The following is a 21,578-nucleotide window of genomic DNA, read 5'->3' on the forward strand; positions in this document are numbered from 1 at the left end:
TTTACTTTATTTTTAGGTATGTTTGGGGGACAGAGTCATTGTTGATGTTCATAATCAACTAATGGAAGAAAGTACTTCAATCCATTGGCATGGTCATCACCAGCGAGGTAGTCCATACATGGATGGAGTTCCATTTATTACTCAATGTCCTATTCCCCCTCATAATACTTTTCGATACACCTATGTTGCTGCAACTCCAGGAACACATTTTTGGCACTCTCACTCAGGTAAACATAAATAACCTCCCAAGAATAATAAACAAAAAAAAATCTACAACATTTTCTGTAGTTTATTATACTGAAAATATTACAGATTTTATACATATATATTTTACTGAAATTAATCTTTTTAACATTTATATTATTCCTCTGGTTTAGTTTATTTTAGTATATTTAATTTTTAATCTGCAGTTTAATTAAATAATTCAATCATGACTGAGGATGCAGGATCCCGAAAAATATAATTTTCATAATAAAATTAAGTAAGATACATCTTTTCTCAATATTCTGTACTATGTGGTTTATATCATAGAATTTAAAATATATGTACATCTGCTTAATCTAAAATAACTTTGTATCAAACATTTTTTTTATAATTTTTATTTAGGAACCCGCTCTTCCTAAATTTCTGCTTAATCCATTTTTAACCTTTTTGATCTTTTACAAGTAATGTTATAAGAATAATATTTACTACTTCTATGAGAAGTCTTCAACTATGGCTTGAGAAATACCACTAATCATAGTATCATCATTCTTTATATTACTACATATAGAATTCTTTTCAGTAAATACCTTATCAGATAAATTTGTCAGTAAAGCTCTAATTCTAGTAAGCAGAATAATATTGAATGACAAATCTATATATGTTTCCCCCCTCCTATACTATTATTCACTTGATAAAAACCATATTTTTAATTACTTACAGGAAGTTCAACAAGCTGTCTTTGTATTTAAATTTATAAATGTTTAGTTTTCCAAAATACCTAAGTCACTAACATCATTTATTTTTACTTACATGTATCCAGCAAGATCATTAACATAATTTGTTTCCCCCTTAAATCATGCATCAAGCCACACTAAATATTGACTATTTCTTTTAATAAGAATACTGTATTATTCTGAAATTTTTTTTAAATACCTGCTGGTTTTTTGTTTATCATGTTACAATGTTTTATTTTTTCCATTATTTTTCTCAATCACCCATAGAGCTGAAAAATAACTCAATAAGACAGAGAATTTATAATTGTAATACATTAAGAATTTTAATTTTACATTAGTTTCAAAATTCTAAACAATTATATTTCTAAAGCATTAATAAATGAAGATTATTATAAAAATCATTAAAATTATAATACAAAAAAAGCCTGAATAGTAGATAAAGTCCTCTTCAGCAGTAATCTTTTTTATCTTTTGAAATGACTAAATTCTGTCACATTCCTTATTTGATTTGGTGCAATTTATAATAATTTGGGCCCATAAAACAATAAAACTTCATTAAAGTCTGTAAGCAAGAAGATGGAGTAAGTTCTGCCTAGTGAAATAGTGATGACATACTGTAGGTTATTCTCTCTGCCATATATATATGGATATATATCATGGAATGATATATTGATTGAATCAATAGACTAATCATCTCAAACAGAGATTTGATGGCATATGCTTCAACTTATTCAGTAAAATATGAACTACTCGGGTTAGAGATTTAAGAACAGCTTTAGTAGTGGCAGATACTGTCCCAACTTTAAAAATGTCCTTCTTTGATAATGAAAAAATCATGCATAATTGACTTAGAGTACAGAAAAACTTGCTATCTTAAAACTCTAATGGAATAATAAGTGTTAGTCAATCTAACCAAATATCTTCGATCTCCAAGATGACTTATTCATTTATTGTTCTGTTAAATAATTTTTTTTTCTGATCAGTATGTAATATTGCATTACACAAATCGCATCATGTACAAGTAGGTATGTTACTTCATGGATAAAAGAGGAAACAGCCAATTCGCCTGTATCAAGAGAAATAATATCTTTTATGGTTTCAGAGTAGCATCAAAAACTCAAATAAAATGAATTATAAATTCAAAAATAGAAGTGATTAAGATAAATAATCATTTAAAATTTAAGTACATGAAATAGTAATAAAATAAATACATGGACGTACTAGATACATAAAATAAATCACAATTCAGAATACATTAATGGAGATTATTTGAGCACATATTTATCTACTCACTAAACAGAGGTGCAGAAAACTCAAGATTTTTTTTATTATTGTTTAATTAGTATTACATAAAAACTTACTGAACTACTACATAAATATGAACTACTCGGGTTAGAGATTTAAGAACAGCTTTAGTAGTGGCAGATACTGTCCCAACTTTAAAAATGTCCTTCTTTGATAATGAAAAAATCATGCATAATTGACTTAGAGTACAGAAAAACTTGCTATCTTAAAACTCTAATGGAATAATAAGTGTTAGTCAATCTAACCAAATAATCACTTTATGTAATACAGTAATAATAAACAAATGTTTATTATTACTGTAATACAGTAATAATTAAACAATAATAACTTACTTTTCAGTAAGTTATTATTGTTTAATTAGTATTACATAAAAACTTACTGAAAAGTAATATCATTTCTGTGAAAAAAAATCATTTAATTTTATTTTAAATTAGTTGGTGGGAAGATTTTTAAATGATTTGGTAATTATTAAAAATGACAATGGAGCATAGTAAGACCCTCTCTCCCAAGCTAAAATATTGTGTTGAATTGATGAAAACAGTTCTATTAGATATGATAGAGGAGAGTATTATTATTTTTTAAAGTATTTTTATTTTTATGTCATTTTTAATTACAATAACTTTATAACTTGTTTAATTACAAAAAAACTTAATAGTTTACAACAATTTTTAAGTGTGTGCAGAAATAAATTTTATAATATTGACTTCATCAGAGGCATATTGACATTCAGTTTTTCAATTCACATTGTTAAAACCTTCTTGGATCATAAAATTGTTCAGGAGACTAATTCTTAACAGAGTTGTACTCATTTTTTAATTTATCCAATAGGGTGTCAAAGAACAGATGGAGTTGTTGGAAACATGATTATCCGCACACCTCGATCACAAGATCCACACTCACATCTGTATGATGAAGATCTCAATGAGCATATAATGAACATTATGGACTGGGCCCATGAACTGGGGGTGAGTATGTTTGTTGCTCATTATCACAGTGATGGAGATAATAAACCAGAATCAATTTTAGTCAATGGAAGAGGAAGATATTTTATGGATTCAATTAATGTTACATCAACTCCACTAGCAGTTTTCAATGTAAAACAGGTAATAACAGTACTCATTTAATAATATTTTAACACTTGACAGTTTGTTTATTAAGTATAAGTGAACATTTTATACTTTATATTTTTAATTTTTTACCTTTCAATAGAATATTTCATATAAACATACCATATCTAACTTCTTACATAATATATTTTATTAAGAAAAATTACTCCACACAATAACTTAATAAATAATACCTGATATTTCTTTTTTATGTGGAATAATTGAGGAACTGATACAGTTCAATCAGTTATAGATTGCACAGCTGATATGAGCTTATTATAAAGAGACCTGGTTCTCACAATTATTAAATTATTACAGTTCAGTTTTATTGATTTTCTATGCCATTGAATGGATTGATGCTATACTCAACAATATAAATGCATTCACTTTAAATTAGGCTTATCATATTTTTTTGGGTCCAACCCAGGACATATTTTTGAAATTACTTAAAAGTCTTAACAGTTTACTGAAACATTAAACTTTATTTATTTAGTTGTATTTCTCACTAGACATAACTTTTTTCAGAAATAGTTTGTTTTAATTACATCTTAAAATTCACAACAAGAAAGTTCTGAATTAATTTTAATATTTAGCAGATCTTTAACAGTAGATACTGAAAGTCTACCCCTTTCTGCAGACCAAATGTTCCCCATAATAGAAAAAACTCTTTCAATTGGAGCAGATGTCCCAGATAAAGACATCACAAACTCAACCATTTTAGAAATATTGCAACATGAAATATCAATCTTTTGAAACACCTTAAAAATTGCTTTCCACTTCTCTTTAATAGTATCTGGTACTTTTTCAGAAATTGAATCATAACCTACCCTTTGGTTTTGAATTATCTGGTTCAACAATGTATGTTCATCTAATAGGTCATCAATATTTATGGAATCTTTTATAATTTCATTAACAACTTGTGCAATCTCTTCTAAATCAGACCAGGCAATTTCAGTTTGTAAATTTATCCACTGAAAATTATTAACTTTATCAAAACTGGTTCGCCACAACTCTAAGTACTAGATATTATAAATTTCTAATACTAGAATTATAAATTTGTCTACGCTTGAGAAGAATTTTTGTTCCTGAACATCATTATTTTCTTTTAGAGTGCATAGAAATTCTTTGGCGGAAGATGATATAAATTTGTGGCTTTTTTCCTTAAGTTGACAAATTAATTCAGAATATATCTGAAATGCTTTTGTTGCTGTGATAGAATTAGCTTCCAATTTCAGAACTACATTATTAAATAACTGTAGAGTACCATATAAAAATTTCAAAAACAGTTTACTTTCTAGATTTTCAAAAAAATTAAATAATCATTTTGGGCATTTGTCACAAAATAAGAAGTATGATTTTAAGCCATCAAAAATGGAAAGACTTCTTTCTATTGCAGGTAACAAACTAAGGAACCTTGTGCTGCTATAAGATAATACAATTTTGTAATTTGTTTCCACAAATTTAGCGAACTCTTTAAGTTTTGTTACACTTACTGTATATACGAGTATTTGAGAATATTAATAAATTTTTATAACAATAACTTCTATGTTCAGGGGTAGAGAGAGAATCACATGCTGTTTGTACTGAATTATGTACAATGTGGGCTGAAAAAACCAATTCCTAAAATAGGTATGTCTAAATCACTTAGAACTTTTTTGAACACATTTTCATTCCCCTTTCTCTTCACATCACTAAAATTACTGTTAGTGTTATCAGCAGTATAACAAACCAACTTTTCTTCAAGTTCGTATTTTTTCACACACTGCAAAAGATACCGAGTCAAAATTTGAGCAATTTCACCTGACACTTCATCAAAATTTAAAAGTTTAACTTGAATTTCCTACTCCAGATTGAAATATCTTACAATAATCGGAACAAGCTTTACTTCACTTCTGTTTGAGCTATCCATCATTACTGTTATATAATTAATGTTTTCCAAAGAATGCAACACATTATCAAATATAAATGGCGAAATAACATTAACAATAATTGCCTCGATTTTGGTTCTAACAGATGAAAATTTTGGGCCATATAACTTTTTAACCAGTTTAGATGTGCAGTCTGATAGTCTAATGTTTTGAAACTGAGTTCGTGTCTAGCAGTTTGGTATGAAAATGCAGCTTCTATGGCAGAATATCACTCAGCATATCACAGTTATTGTTTTTCCCATCTTTGACTTTAAAAAAATCTTTTATGTTAGCTGAAGCAGTAGCATTAATAGCACTCCTATGTTTAGCTGTTTTCACGTGGTCTTTAATACCACCCTTTCCTTTATGTGCAACAGAAAATTCTCCAGTTCATAGTGTGCAATAAACACGTTCATTGTTACTGTCATTACACAATTTCAAAAATTTGTGTACCTGTTGCAGGTAAACATTAAACACACATTTTCTTTTGCCCATGGCTAAACGATGAGACAAAAAACGAATAGAGATAAAATGATCTAAAACATGTAGTCGAGTTACTTCACACACGAAAACAACATAAACATATTGCCCCTGTTGTGTTGCCAAATAACTAAGTAAAAGGTTGTTGCAAGATCGGTAGTTGTGCCTCTGTCAAAATCAATGTCAGTGCTTGCTCCAAGGTTGGCTGAGAGATGCACAGCCATAAGAGAATGTTTAAAAATGCGATATTAAACATATAGGTCTAAAATTTAAAAAAATCCTTGCCAGTCATAAAATTCTCTAACCACAAATATTTTTGTAACCGCAGACAGCATTAAAAAACCGGGGCTGTCCGGGCTAATCCTGGACGTATGGTAAGCATACTTTAAATATAGTCCTAAACCTCAGTAATGTAACCCATGTGAAAACATTATTATCTATTTTACTACCGTTCCATGATTAAAGGTTTATTTAATTAACTAATACTAATTTTTGTTTCAAACTAATCAGTTTGATTTTAATATGTACATTTTTTGCACAAAAAAAAATGCACTAAAAAAATTAATGTTTATATTTGTATTATATACAAACAGTCTTTTAAAAAATTGAGTCTGACATGATGTAAACTTTAATTTTTTAAAATGTTGATTGAGTAATTAATTTTAGGATTAAAAGCCCAGGTTTGCCTAATAGGTACTGTAGCCACCAGTTCTGCTTTTTGTATAACTCCTGGGTAGGAAATAGTGTTCTCAGTCAAACCTTAGGCAGTGTTCATCCCAAGAAATATGGCTGCCCCAATTCGCACTGAATCTAGTGTCTCAATTGGAGCCAGTTCAGAAGCAATGCCAAACTGGTTACATTTTCAAGAAAAAGGACTGAGGAAAGTAAGAATGTAAGAAAGGGATAAACAAATCCTCAGAAGGGGTGTCTCAGGACTTCAGGGGAGTTTACCATCTTGCTTTCTACTAATAGAATAAATTACATTAATATGACTCCACTGCAATAGAGACTGTTTTAACTGAAATTTCTGAGATTTCAATTTGCTGTATTCTAAATTGCAGTATCATAATTCACTAGAGTATTTCACCAGCAATCATTTCAAGTACATTTAAAAAATGTAAAATCCATTTAGTTAGTAAGTAAGGTTTTAAATATGTTTTCAAACAACCATTATCCATATTCCATCATTCTGATTAACACATTTAATATTCACTTGCATAAATATAATAATAAAAGCCAGCAATTACTGAATAAATTAATGTGACTTGAAAATAAAAAACTTTAATAACTGTTGATGATGCCTTAATTGAAAAATTTTAAAGCATTAGTTTGATAAAAAAAAATATATTATCATTTAAAATTGATGATGGTGTTCTAAATACTTTTAAGTTTAATCTGCTTTCATTATGTAATCAAGTATCAAATGTTTTATCGTTGCCGCTAAAAAAGGAACAGTCTCTGAAAATATTTAGCAAAAAAGAACAATACTAGTTTAAGTAAACATGATAATTTTTTATTTATTGTGATGTTGGATGCTATTGAAAAATTGTATAATATTTTATCAATTTGTAGACAAGGACTATCATGTATTCCTAAAAGTTGAAGCATTATTATTATTTCTGATAGAGCGAATTAAGTAAAATTTTGTATGTATAAACAAATAAATATAAATGTATTTTAAAGTATTTTTTATTCATTTATTTTTAGGGTCTACGATATCGATTTCGTGTAATAAATGCAGGAAACCAGAACTGTCCAATTGAGATATCTATTGATAATCACACTCTTACTGCAATCAACAGTGATGGAGGAAATTTTGAGCCAGTAGAAGGTATGCAAATATTATTAATTACTTATTTCTGAAATACTTGCATAATATATTTTTTGAAGAAAAGTACGGTGTTAGCTTTTCATTGCAAGGTAAGAGTAGTGGGTGAAAATTACTTTTCCTTTATATTTTGAGGTATGAGGAGTACGAAAATACCATTCACTTAAATTGTTGTTTTCATATATGTAAAGATCTAGGTATAAAATGAAAACTACTTGATCAATTTCACTGAAATTTAGATATGTTGTAATAGTATATCTGAAGTTGTGCATGTGAAAATTTGATGAAGATTAGTTGAGGTTTTCTTGAGTTATGCACAATTAAAGATCGAACAAATTCGAGCAGGGCAAGTTAGTGTATGATTTGTTATGATGTTGCAAACTGGAACATTGATGATTCTTTATCTGTTGTTAGCAATATTAAATGAAATTAAAAAATTGCTTGAATATTAACCAAAATAAATAAAGTCAGTCTTCTTACCCAGAACTACAAAAGATTTAAAAAAATGTAATTAGTTAAAAATTAATTAAAAAATGCATTTAATTTTGAAAAAAATATAAAACTGTTAAAATCTATTCTATCTATCTACTACTACTATTTTTAAAATCTGTCTACTTTGATAATGAGTAAAATTTATTGGGATGAGTTGTAAAAATTAATGTTATGAAATAACAAATTGTGTATAAAATGTTAACACTGTGTATATATATATATTTATAAATAATTAATTATTCATTTGTTGCTTACTCTTTAAAAATACCATGACTATTATAACCGGTTAATAGATTTTACTCTGTATTATTATAGAAATAGAGTTAATACTTATTCATAAATATTTCTTGAAATTTTTTTTCTCTAAAAAATTTTATTGCAAACTGAATGTGAGATTCAAATGTTAACATTGTTTTCACCTTAAATCTGAATGAATAAAAAAAGTTTAATAATCATAAATTACTCCCTTCTAAATTGTCTAATTTATCTTAATGTTGTTTTAATTAAATGAAAGTACTTCAAAGACGACTTATTATTTAGGTAAACCTGAACAACATTTATAGTCTGACAGCTTTTGTTAGTCGTAGAAATGCTATAAGCTATTATTCTGCTTATCTACAAGGACCACATACTGTTTGTAAGTGCAAAATTTATAAAATATATCATTTCAACTTGTTCCTATTTAATCGTACTTGTATACATTTTATAATATATTTGTTCACAGCTTTTAATAATGTTTAACTGTTAATAGTGAGAAGTTCTCAATTTTTGTCCCTTCCCCTGAAACCGTTTTAAAGTTTATGCAGCACATACATTTTATTGTATAGGAAATTACTGTTCTTCAGAGTAGATACTTAGCTTTTGAGTTAGTCAAAGAATCAATCTGATTTACACTGATGAAATATGTGAGTCTTAATTATTAGTTTTTAATTCCACCTTAGTTGATTTTCTAGTCTGTCATTAGTAAAAATAAAGTGAACTCATACAAGATAATAAAATTTATTAGGATTTGTTGATTCATCCCCTTATAACAGAATAGTTTTTCTGCACCTGGAATATCTGAAAAGTATTGCTTCTAGTTTTATCATTTTTGCCTCCTTTGGCACATTTCAAGTGCATAATTATGAACTTGAAATTTAATAGAACACTTGATGAAACGATTATAATCACTATTTTATAATAATATGACTCCTACAAAATACTAGAACTACTATATTTTTAAATAGTTAAAGAGAATGGATTTTTGATCAGCTTTAAAGAAATATTGTTACAATAATGTTTTCCAAAAACAATACTGTGTACACTCAAATTAATAAAATTTTATTTCAGGTTTCTACAATTTTAACTTTAATTAGAACTTTTTAAAAATAAATAATTGATTATTATGAACTCATTAATTAGTTGCTTAACTAGATAACTTAGATGGTTATTCTTTTTCTCTTCTGTCTCTAAAATAAGATTCAAATTATAATTTTATAAAAATCAAATCAGATTTTTCACTGCCAGTAATTGTGCACTTGTGACCGACTCTTGAATAATATAAATTTAAATTTCAAGTCTTCTATAGATTTTCTGATAATTACGGCAAAAATCACAGTAATCACTCATTCTATTTTTATATAGATTATGAATATGAATATTACATTGCATCTAGCATAAATAAATTTAAAAAATGCACATTAAACTTACTATGTATGATCTTTTTCATTAATGAAAATTATGACTATTGACAGGAGCTGCTCTAGTTACTTATGCAGGAGAAAGATGGGACTTCATCGTAAAAGCATCTGGTGAAATAAAAAATTATTGGATACGATTTAAGGGTCTTATGGATTGCGATGAAAGATTCACCAAGGCACATCAGGTAGCAATTCTTCGCTATGTAGGAGCTCCTAAAGAAGAACCACATGAGCATCTCAGCTACTTTGGCCCAGACAAAACAGGCTTAGTAAGTAAAAACTAAAAAAATATCTTATGCAAAAAGCGTAACAAGAAGTTCTCCCAGGACTTTCATACCCTATTCTACACATGAATATAATGGAGAAAGTACATATGTACTTAAACATATGTCCATATATATATATATAAAACATAGTAATATATATATAAACATATGTCTTAAAATGCTCTGTTTGTGAGTTACAGCTAGTGAAAGATTTCCCTCAGATTTTAGCTATCTTGGTGAAATAATCATACTGAAATTTTTAGGACATTAATTAAGGAGCAGAATTAGTGATTTTTATGGTTTTTGACCTGAAAAATCTAGTAAAATAGGTCCCAGAATCATAGCTGCTGTAGGTTTTGAGAAATTTGGGGTGAAAATTAAGCAAAAAACTTTGTTTTTTATGTTTGACATACAATATTTTGTTAAATGGGTAATAAGCACATAAAACATTCAAAAAATACTTATAGAGGATTTAATTCTGAACAAAATATGTAAAATCAGTTGATAAAAAAAAGTTAGAACAATTAACATTTTTTTCAGAAACACTACACTAGACCAAAGTGCATTCTACCAGTACATAATGTTAAAAAATAAGCCCACCATTTTCAGTGAATTTCTTGGCATGCTTCAGTGCTACTTTTGTTGCTCTTTTTAGTTCTTCAGCGCTGTCCTTTAGTTGCTCAGCCACATCCATAATGTGGACAATTAATTCCTCATGAGAATGTATTTTTGTTTTGTATATATATTTTTCATCCATCCCCAGCAAAATTCTATAGGTGTTAGATCAGACAATCTTGGTGACCAGGAATGTAGACCTCTATTTTTTTTTTTTTTTGAACGAAAAATGCTTCAGCGTTATTATCGCCCAAACACGATGTAAGTGTTTTAAAAACTATGTAACAAACAACAAAATTCACAATTAAAAATTTAAAAGAAACACCCAGAAAACAAAATATGTAATATAAACACAAAAAAATAGTAACAAAAAAATTAAAACAAAATGAAACTCAAAAGAGAAATTTAAAAACAAACTAAAATATTAAAATAGAGACAAAACAAAAACTAAAACTAAATTTTAAAACACAAAAACATTCAACTACCACAAAAAAAAACAGTATTAAAAAATGTGTTAAATATTAGCATCCAAAGAAATAAAAACACCCAGTCTAAAACTTCTGTATTATTGCCCAGGATTTGACGAAAATTCCCAGGCAATTTAAATTTTGAACACAAGGTCGCATATCATGTGCATTCCACAAGAATGTGGTGCACAGTCAAGTGGCAGTTGCATTGCATCTATACTAGGGCATTTACAGATACTGGGGCTGATATCAGATACCCGTGTGTAGCTCTCATATGTCTTATCCGCAATCGGCAGAGGACCACTTCCTCTTGGCGAATTTTCCTGTGGGAAGAAGCCCTTGGCAATACAGTATCTTTGATATAGTAAAGTTTGTTGTCAACTGTGGTAATCCAGTTGTCTTGCCACCTTGTGCGAAGTACGTGTTTGATATAGTTAATAAAATCGGATGTAGTAACACAGGTAGTGAAGGATGATTGACTACAAGCGTCTTTAGCAGCAGAATCTGCACGTTCATTGCCTGGAATCCCCATATGGCTCTCTATTATCAATACATTTTTCAAGGAAATGATTGAAGTAAGTGGAAATGGCACAAAAGAAATGGGGAGGTGCACCATCACGCTGGATGTATACTTTTTGTCTCAGCAACTGCAGCAATTCTTCTTGAAGAAAGTGCAGGTAAACCTCAGCATTTAAGCGGCCAGTTACAAATGGTCCAATTAGGTTATGAACAGTTCAAACAGCTGATTGTGAAGAAGGCTACACTGTACATTGACACTAAACCAGTGTTAAAAATTGCTTTCCACTGTTTCATGAGGATTTACTTCTGCCCATGTATGCGTATTGGATAAGTTCTTGATGCCATCTTGAGTAAAATTTGCCTCATCTATAAACAAAACATACTTGTAAAATTGTCGATTTGTATTCCACCAGTTGTAGAACTCCAAACCACGCAGACTATCTCCTGGGTGTAGATGTTGAATTGGCTGTCTATGATAAGGATATAACTTGTTTTTTTATGCTGAACTGCATCAATAATAAATTTATCAATAACAGCCTCATGTTGGACAGATTATTTGTATGACCATGGTACGATTAATTGGTTGTTACCTCGTTTCTTGAAGCATATAGCTGTTTCTTCAATGGCAAACTTATCATGTTCAAACTAAAATTCACAGAAAATCTACGCTTGCAATACAACAGTTTACAATATACTTAATGTACCTTACACAATGATTTTAACGCTAATCCAGTATTGTATATTGTTGATCAACTGATGCTATTTTTATTGCCAACTTTGAAATAATAATAATTTTTCAAATAATTTGTTGTATTTCTGTTATTAATAAAAAGATTTATTATCTTAATATTTTTTTAAATTTAATTTTTATTTTACAATTGTTGTGTAATTTCAAAGTTTTTTAATTTTTGACAGTAAATTTTGTTTTTACAAATTTTTCACGTCACCAAAAAAAAATTTGATTTTTTTTTTTCATTAAATAAGTAGTTTTTTGACAAATATTGTAGGGTACTGTTTTTAAATAAAATTCAAATTTTTCTAAGTTCTGTTTTGTTTAAATTATCTTACACCATTTTGTTCAGAATTAAATTCTGTAAAAGTATTTTTTGAATGTTTTATGTGTTTATTACCCATTTAACAAAGTTTATTTTATGTCAAACATAAAAAACAGGATTTTTTACCCTAATTTATTGGTTTTCACTCCAGATTTCTCAAAAAGCTACTGCAGATATGGTTTTGGGGTCAGTTTTATTTTTCAGGTCAAAAACCATAAGAAATCACTAATTCTGCTCCTTAATTAATGTCCTAAAAATTTCAGTATGACCATATTTCAACAAGATAGCTGAAATCCGAGCGAAATATTTCACTAGCTGTAACTCACAAATGAAGCATTTTAAGACATATGTTTATATAAACTTTTTCCACTATGTTCATGAATAGAATAGGGTATGAAAGTCCTGAGAGAACTTTGTGAAACATTCTATATAATCTCCTTAAATCATATTAATAAAAGCAATCCAAATAATGACAGTAGTCTGTAAGTAACTATGAGCAACATAATAGCTATGTTGAGGGTGATATTGTGAAAAAAAATTATGAAGACAGTGGTCACCACATATTTACATAGATTAGTTGAATTTTTGTTTCAGTAAGAATGAAGATAATGTTTAAAAATGTAATTTTTAAATAATTCTGTTTAAGAGAATTGAATCTTAGCAGTTAGAGGGTATTATTTGTATGAAGGTGGTGAAACTAATTTTTGATGGGATAGGCACTGGTGGGAAAAGACTGACAATATCAATAACAAAATAATGACAACAGTGAATTGAAACTGTGAATTTTTTATAGAATCAAAGAGAAAGAGACACTCATACATCAAGTAATAAGAAAAGTTGGCAAGAGTTATGTAGAAAGAGATAAAGTAATAAGTACATATTTTATAGATATGGAAAAAAGGAATAGAATAAACTAATAAAATTATTAAAATACCAGACATTACAGAACTGAACCTGAATCAGAAAATAGTTATTAAAATAAAAAATGTACAAACTGAATGGTTTGACGAGGAAGAGAAGCAAGGCAAAGGTCTACCCATTTCCTAATTTAATATGTATATATTAAAGATATGATAAAAATTACTCTAGAAGAGAATGAAGGGATAAACGTAGAAGGAAGGAAAATAAGTCATAAAAATTTAAGGAATTGAATTACAGGATATGTAACAGATGATTTAAAAATTAAAAGACGTGACAGAAATGATATAAAAATGAACGTTAGGAAAATGAAAGTAATGAGGAAAAGAGGCAATAGACTAAAAGAAAAAAGAATTGAGCAAGTAAACACCACAGGTACTTGGTCTATTATTTTTACAGATTATAAATGAAAAATTAAGATCAAGAATAGAAAGAGCAAAGGAAATATTCAATGGAAAAAAATGTTATTTTATAGTAAAATGGGATTAGACTTGAAGAAAATCTTTTGAAATGTTATATTAGGAGTGTACTTTTGTATGAATGAGACATATGGATACCAAGAAAAAGGGAAAAATAAAAACTTGATGTGTTTGAAACAGGTGGACGAAGGAAATTACAGAAAATCAAATGGATAGAGCAAAAAATTAAGAAGTAATGGGGTAGTGAATAAGAATAGAATCTTAATCAGAATGAATCGGAATAGGAAAACTTACTAGCTGGGTCACTTCATGACAGGAGGAAGGATGATTAAAATAATGCTAAAACAATTAGTAGAAAGTGCAAAGCAGGAAAACATGTTAAAACTATAGGTTACCTATAAGGAAATGAAGGCTACCAAAAACCTAATGGTTTAACAGCAAATAAAACTGAAATATACTAACATACTCTGATAGTAAAAGAGCTCTAACTTTTATCCTAAGATGAAGGTCACACACCTTTTTCAAATTAATAATAAAATTTTATTTCCTAACCTCTTTCACAAATCATATTATAATATAAATAGTTTTCAAAAGAAATATTATTATTTTAGAAAACTAGGAAAATGCAATGATTATTAAAACATTTTATATATATATATATATATATAAATTTAAATATATATAATTTATGTTATAATCCACCCAAGTACACATATAAGACAACTCTTAACCTTATATGTATAATTTTTCACGAAAGTACTTTCGTGGAATCCCGTATCATCAATCTTGTATAATATTTATAAAATTTTACAAAATTACTTATTAAACATAAAGTTAAAGGATTAAAAAATTAAAGTTGCAGTTACACATACAAGAGTATATGAAGTCATTAAATATTTAATAACATGTATATGACTAGCCAAATACTACAGCACTGAACTATTTAAATAAATATTTTATGTAATATCTATGAAAGTGCTGCTACCTATTGCAGCTTTTATGAGTGTGCCTCCTTCAAAATCTGTCTGTAAGTTGATCAAGTTGAATCTTTGTTTATATTTATATATATAATTTTTTTTTTTAATATCTAGATTTTTATTCATGTTTCCATTTTAATTTCTAAATTAGTATTATCATTAGAAATGGAATGTTTATAGTTTATAAGGTGATCTGTGACATTAGAGCCCAATTTTTTATTTTTAAAATGCCTAAAATGTTCATAAATTCTGGCTTTAGATAATCTATTGGTTTTACCTATATAAATATCCTCACAATCATTACACTTATATAAACCTCACATAAATTGTATAAATCAGTATTTTTAAATATTTTGTTATGTGGTTGTTAGTTTTATATGCAGGTTTAGATTTATCCTTGTCATAAATTTTCATAGATATTACATAAAATATTTATTTAAATAGTTCAGTACTGTAGTATTTGGCTAGCCATATACATGTTATCCACCGGGTTGGTCTAGTGGTGAACGCGTCTTCCCAAATCAGCTGATTTGGAAGCCGAGAGTTCCAGCGTTCAAGTCCTAGTAAAGCCAGTTATTTTTACATGGATTTGAATGCTAGATCGTGGATACCGGTGTTCTTTGGTGGTTGGGTTTCAATTAACCACACATCTCAGGATTGGTCGAACTGAGAATGTACAAGACTACACTTCATTTACACTCATACATATCATCCTCATTCATCCTCTGAAGTATTATCTAAATGGTAGTTACCGGAGGCTAAACAGGAAAAAGAAAAGCCATATACATGTTGTTAAATATTTGTTTTTATTTTATTTTATTTTATTTAATGACTTCATATATTCTTGTGTATATAACTGCAATTTTAATTTTTTAATCCTTTAATTTTATGTTTAATATGTAATTTTATAAATATTATACACAACTGATGATGCAAGTTTCATAAAGTATTTACTTGAAAAATTATACAAATACAAATAAGCTAAGAGTTGTCTTATATCTGTACTTGGGTGGATTAAGTTGAATTATATATATTTAAATTTATATTATTAGTGCAGAAATGGTATAGGTCTTAAAAGGATTGATTTTAGAAAAATTATATATATATAACCAATAAATTCTTACAAAGATAGTGAGACTCGTACAAATTAATTAGGAATTATTTATTATCATCCTCTTTCAAAGTAAGGTTTTGAAATAAGGAAAAATATCAACAGATTTTGACACATTTTGAAAATTGGTTCCATTGCACCAACTTAATTAAATAAAGAATATTGGATTGCTTGCAGTTTCATTATATATTGTTGTTCTTTAGTGATTAATATAAAAAACAGTCCAGTAATGTATTCTTAAAGTAAAAAATAAATAAATAAAATAAATAGTTTTATGTTAAATGTTTTACTTATTAAAATGTACCATGAAATTTAATACGATATTATATGGTATACACTAACAATTATTTAATTCTCTATTACACCACTAAAAATTTTTAGTAACAAATTTATTCAATAGCTAAAAATGTATTCAATTAGTTTGTTTTTAATTGACTTTTTTCTTCAGATAATCAATGCAATGAATGTCAGGCTGGATGATCCTAAAAGTAGAAGCATACCAGAATTAACAGCTATTGACACTGACAATGACCCGAGCCTGAAACAAAATGCAGATCATCAGTTCTACCTTGGTTATGATTTCTACCCCGTTAATAGTAATAAATACCACAAACCAACACTGTATGGATTTTTAGATGGTAAGTGTATTTCAATAGTTATTTTTTCTTTGGTCTTCATAGACTCTTAAAAGTGATTCATTGTTACAGTAACTTTAATACCTACTCTGAAAAAAAGTACAAGTAAATTTTTTTCATTCATACAGTTCATAAAGTTTCTTTCATTTCATTTATAAAGTTTATACACAAGTTTTTTTATTAAAAAAAATTCAAGTTATAAATCCAAATTTAAGATATAAAAAGATTTTTTATTATATTCCATTTAATATTTTACATAAATAGTAGATTTTTACTCAATAAAATATGAGTATATAATTTATTACTATTTTTGTTTCTTTTAGAACACCATTGTATAATTTAATTATGAGATTGTTACATTTAGAATCACTGAAAATTCTTTTAATAAAATGAACCACATTATACTTAAGTGATTTCTAATTCTAAAACCAAGAAAGAAATTATTTATCCATTGTCAAATTTACTGAAGAACTATTTCTGGATACTAATTCAGTATACAGTAAGCCACAGTCATAAAATATTGCTTTGCTAAATAGTTTGTCTAAACCAAAATTTAAAACTGATTTTATTTTTATTTTTCAGTAAAAAATCATCGAGAACAGGTATATACACCTCAATTTAATCACATTTCAATGAAAATGCCATCATTTCCTCTTCTATCACAAAGAGATAATGTATCATCAGATTTATTTTGTGATCATAAAACTCTCACAAATTGTTCAAACAACATACAATGTGAATGCACCAATGTTATTGAAATACCTCTTGGAGATGTTGTAGAGCTTATTCTCATTGATGAAGGTAAGCCTAATAAGTAGTCTAAATTAGTCTTTTATTTACAGAAATTTATAAAGCAAAGATTTAGAAATCAACTCGTTGACTGCAAAACTTACCCTGGAGCAGACATTGATAGCGACCATAATTTGGTGATAATGAAATGTAGATTGGGGTTTAAAAACCTGAAGAAAAGGTGTCAGATGAATCGGTGGAATTTAGAGAAGCTTGAGGAAGAGGAGGTAAAGAAGATTTTTGAGGAGGACATCGTAAGAGGTCTGAGTAAAAAAGATAAGGTAGAAAATGTAGAAGAAGAATGGGAGAATGTTAAAAAGGAAATTCTTAAATCAGCAGAAGCAAACTTAGGCGGAATAAAGAGAACCGGTAGAAAACCTTGGGTTTCAGACGATATATTGCAGCTGATGGATGAATGTAGAAAATATAAGAATGCTAGTGATGAAGAAAGTAAAAGGAACTATCGGAAATTAAGAAATGCTATAAACAGGAAGTGCAAACTGGCGAAAGAAGAGTGGATTAAAGAAAAGTGTTCAGAAGTGGAAAGAGAAATGAACATTGGTAAAATAGACGGAGCATACAGGAAAGTTAAGGAAAATTTTGGGGTACATAAATTAAAATCTAATAATGTGTTAAACAAAGATGGTACACCAATATATAATACGAAAGGTAAAGTCGATAGATGAGTGGAATATATTGAAGAGTTATACGGAGGAAATGAATTAGAAAATGGTGTTATAGAGGAAGAAGAGGAAGTTGAGGAGGATGAAATGGGAGAAACAATACTGAGATCTGAATTTAAGAGAGCATTAAAAGATTTAAATGGCAGAAAGGCTCCTGGAATAGACGGAATACCTGTAGAATTACTGCGCAGTGCAGGTGAGGAAGCGATTGATAGATTATACAAACTGGTGTGTAATATTTATGAAAATGGGGAATTTCCATCAGACTTCAAAAAAGTGTTATAGTTATGATACCAAAGAAAGCAGGGGCAGATAAATGTGAAGAATACAGAACAATTAGTTTAACTAGTCATGCATCAAAAATCTTAACTAGAATTTTATACAGAAGAATTGAGAGGAGAGTGGAAGAAGTGTTAGGAGAAGACCAATTTGGTTTCAGGAAAAGTATAGGGACAAGGGAAGCAATTTTAGGCCTCAGATTAATAGTAGAAGGAAGATTAAAGAAAAACAAACCAACATACTTGGCGTTTATAGACCTAGAAAAGGCTTTCGATAACGTAGACTGGAATAAAATGTTCAGCATTTTAAAAAAATTAGGGTTCAAATACAGAGATAGAAGAACAATTGCTAACATGTACAGGAACCAAACAGCAACAATAACAATTGAAGAACATAAGAAAGAAGCCCTAATAAGAAAGGGAGTCCGACAAGGATGTTCCCTATCTCCGTTACTTTTTAATCTTTACATGGAACTAGCAGTTAATGATGTTAAAGAACAATTTAGATTCGGAGTAACAGTACAAGGTGAAAAGATAAAGATGCTACGATTTGCTGATGATATAGTAATTCTAGCCGAGAGTAAAAAGGATTTAGAAGAAACAATGAACGGCATAGATGAAGTCCTACGCAAGAACTATCGCATGAAAATAAACAAGAACAAAACAAAAGTAATGAAATGTAGTAGAAATAACAAAGATGGACCGCTGAATGTGAAAATAGGAGGAGAAAAGATTATGGAGGTAGAAGAATTTTGTTATTTGGGAAGTAAAATTACTAAAGATGGACGAAGCAGGAGCGATATAAAATGCCGAATAGCACAAGCTAAACGAGCCTTCAGTAAGAAATATAATTTGTTTACATCAAAAATTAATTTAAATGTCAGGAAAAGATTTTTGAAAGTATATGTTTGGAGTGTCGCTTGATATGGAAGTGAAACTTGGACAATCGGAGTATCTGAGAAGAAAAGATTAGAAGCTTTTGAAATGTGGTGCTATAGGAGAATGTTAAAAATCAGATGGGTGGATAAAGTGACAAATGAAGAGGTATTGCGGCAAATAGATGAAGAAAGAAGCATTTGGAAAAATATAGTTAAAAGAAGAGACAGACTTATAGGCCACATACTAAGGCATCCTGGAATAGTCGCTTTAATATTGGAAGGACAGGTAGAAGGGAAAAATTGTGTAGGCAGGCCACGTTTGGAGTATGTAAAACAAATTGTTGAGGATGTAGGATGTAGAGGGTATACTGAAATGAAACGACTAGCACTAGATAGGGAATCTTGGAGAGCTGCATCAAACCAGTCAAATGACTGAAGACAAAAAAAAAAAAAAATTTACAGAATACTTAGTAAAAATTTTGATAAGCAAATGATGTTACAAGAAATCTCATGAAAGAAAATTAATTAAATAATGTATCGATTAAATGTGCTTATATAATTAGATAACGTACCAGTTAGAATAATGGTTAATATTGTCATTTATCAACCATTAAAAGAAATTTAATCTACCTAAATATAAACTTTCTTTTAATTCAATCTAAATATTTATTCTGATGATGTTGTACTTAGGTCTGTAGCATTAAATCTGAATCTGTAATTGAACCTACTACGAAATAATGTAGTATCAACTAAAAAAAAATAGTTTGGTAACTGAGGAAGTAATTTTTAGTTATTAAAAAATACAAGCAATTCTCAAAGAAAAACTACCTTTTTTAACTGACCAAACAGAAGTAAAATTTTTATAACAGACTTTTAAATTTAGTATCATTTTTCAGGTAATTTTAAATTATTGATCATTCAAGCAAATTATAAAAACACATTGAACTATATATATAATATTTTATTTGTGAATAAAAAAAAATCATGTCTGAAATTACACTTACTTTTAAGTAGAATTTTGTTTATTAATTAAGCATATAATATTTATATTTAACAAAATTTTTGCTGATAATGGTTTGCAGAAAACTTAAATAATAATTTAATGACAAAGTGATCAAGATGTAAAAAAACATTCAGAAATATCTTTATTTACATCAAAGTTTATTTTTTATAAGTATACTTAAAAATTGTATCTTATTCTGAAACCCATTTGAGAAATATCTGATTTTTTTATATAAAAAAGACTGCATCCTAAATCCATGTCTTCCTTACTTGAAATTTCATAAATTACTTCTTTTGGAACTACTATACAGCAAAAGCAAGTGTTAGTCATTAAGAAAGTTACAGAAATTAATTTGAAACATTTTTTAAATAAGTAAAAATATTTATTTACTTTAAATTCAATTCAGTCTGTAATTAAAGTAAAGATTTAGTGTGATAATGCTATTAATTCAGTAATTAATATAATTTTTTAAATACTATTTCAAGCCACTAGTAATTTATTTATTTATTTGTATATGCTTAACAAGAAATGAAAAACGTACCAAGAGAGTAAATCTTAATTATTTTCAGGAAACACATACAATGCAAATCACCCATTTCATCTACATGGACACCCATTTAGGGTCATAGGAATGGACAAACTTGGAGAAAATACCAGTGTTGAAATCGTGCGAAACCTTGATAAAGCTGGGCTTATATGGAGAAACCTAAAAAATGCTCCATCTAAAGATTCTGTTACTGTACCGGATGGAGGTTACACTATTGTTCGTTTTCATGCTACAAACCCAGGTAAATACAGATTTACAAAAAAATAAAATAAAATAGTAGTTAAAAAATATATAATTTTACACAAGTTATCTAGGTTGATATGAAATAAGGTGCCCTCATTTCTATCAACCATAGAAAATAAATTAAGTTTGATGAGGACTTCTCCAAAAAGAGAAATCTTACTATTTTGAAAAACAAAGGTTTTCAAAATTTCAAACACATTTTTTTGCTTTTTTTTCACTAAATAGAAATGGAAGAATATTATTAAATTTTACAAAATATAACAATTCAAAAAAATATATATATTTTCCTAAATTTGACTAAAATTGTTTAAAGTCAAATTTGATTGAAAGTTGATTAAAACATATTTTATATTGAATTCAGTGAATTTTCAGTGACCTTCTCTTACACTAATATCAATAACTTTTTGATTTTGATTCTTTATTTTTAAGTAATCTCATTT

The 21,578-nt window shown here is 28.2% G+C and overlaps 1 protein-coding gene across 2 annotated transcripts in view; it reads left to right on the forward strand.

Annotated features, from left to right (window-relative positions):
• Window positions 1–21,578, forward strand: part of LOC142324090 (uncharacterized) — a 44,014-nt gene that overhangs the window by 18,244 nt on the left and 4,192 nt on the right. The window contains exons 4-10 of one of the 2 annotated variants that reach the window (XM_075364729.1): window positions 17–227; window positions 3,072–3,346; window positions 7,444–7,567; window positions 9,790–10,004; window positions 16,531–16,720; window positions 17,300–17,518; window positions 20,918–21,136. In XM_075364729.1, the coding sequence (XP_075220844.1) occupies window positions 17–227; window positions 3,072–3,346; window positions 7,444–7,567; window positions 9,790–10,004; window positions 16,531–16,720; window positions 17,300–17,518; window positions 20,918–21,136 (1,453 nt within the window). The remainder of the gene's footprint in view (window positions 1–16; window positions 228–3,071; window positions 3,347–7,443; window positions 7,568–9,789; window positions 10,005–16,530; window positions 16,721–17,299; window positions 17,519–20,917; window positions 21,137–21,578) is intronic. The other variant, XM_075364737.1, reaches the window with a different exon arrangement.

The sequence above is a fragment of the Lycorma delicatula genome, chromosome 1 (assembly GCF_047948215.1).
Source record: "Lycorma delicatula isolate Av1 chromosome 1, ASM4794821v1, whole genome shotgun sequence".
Classification (NCBI taxonomy): domain Eukaryota; kingdom Metazoa; phylum Arthropoda; class Insecta; order Hemiptera; family Fulgoridae; genus Lycorma; species Lycorma delicatula.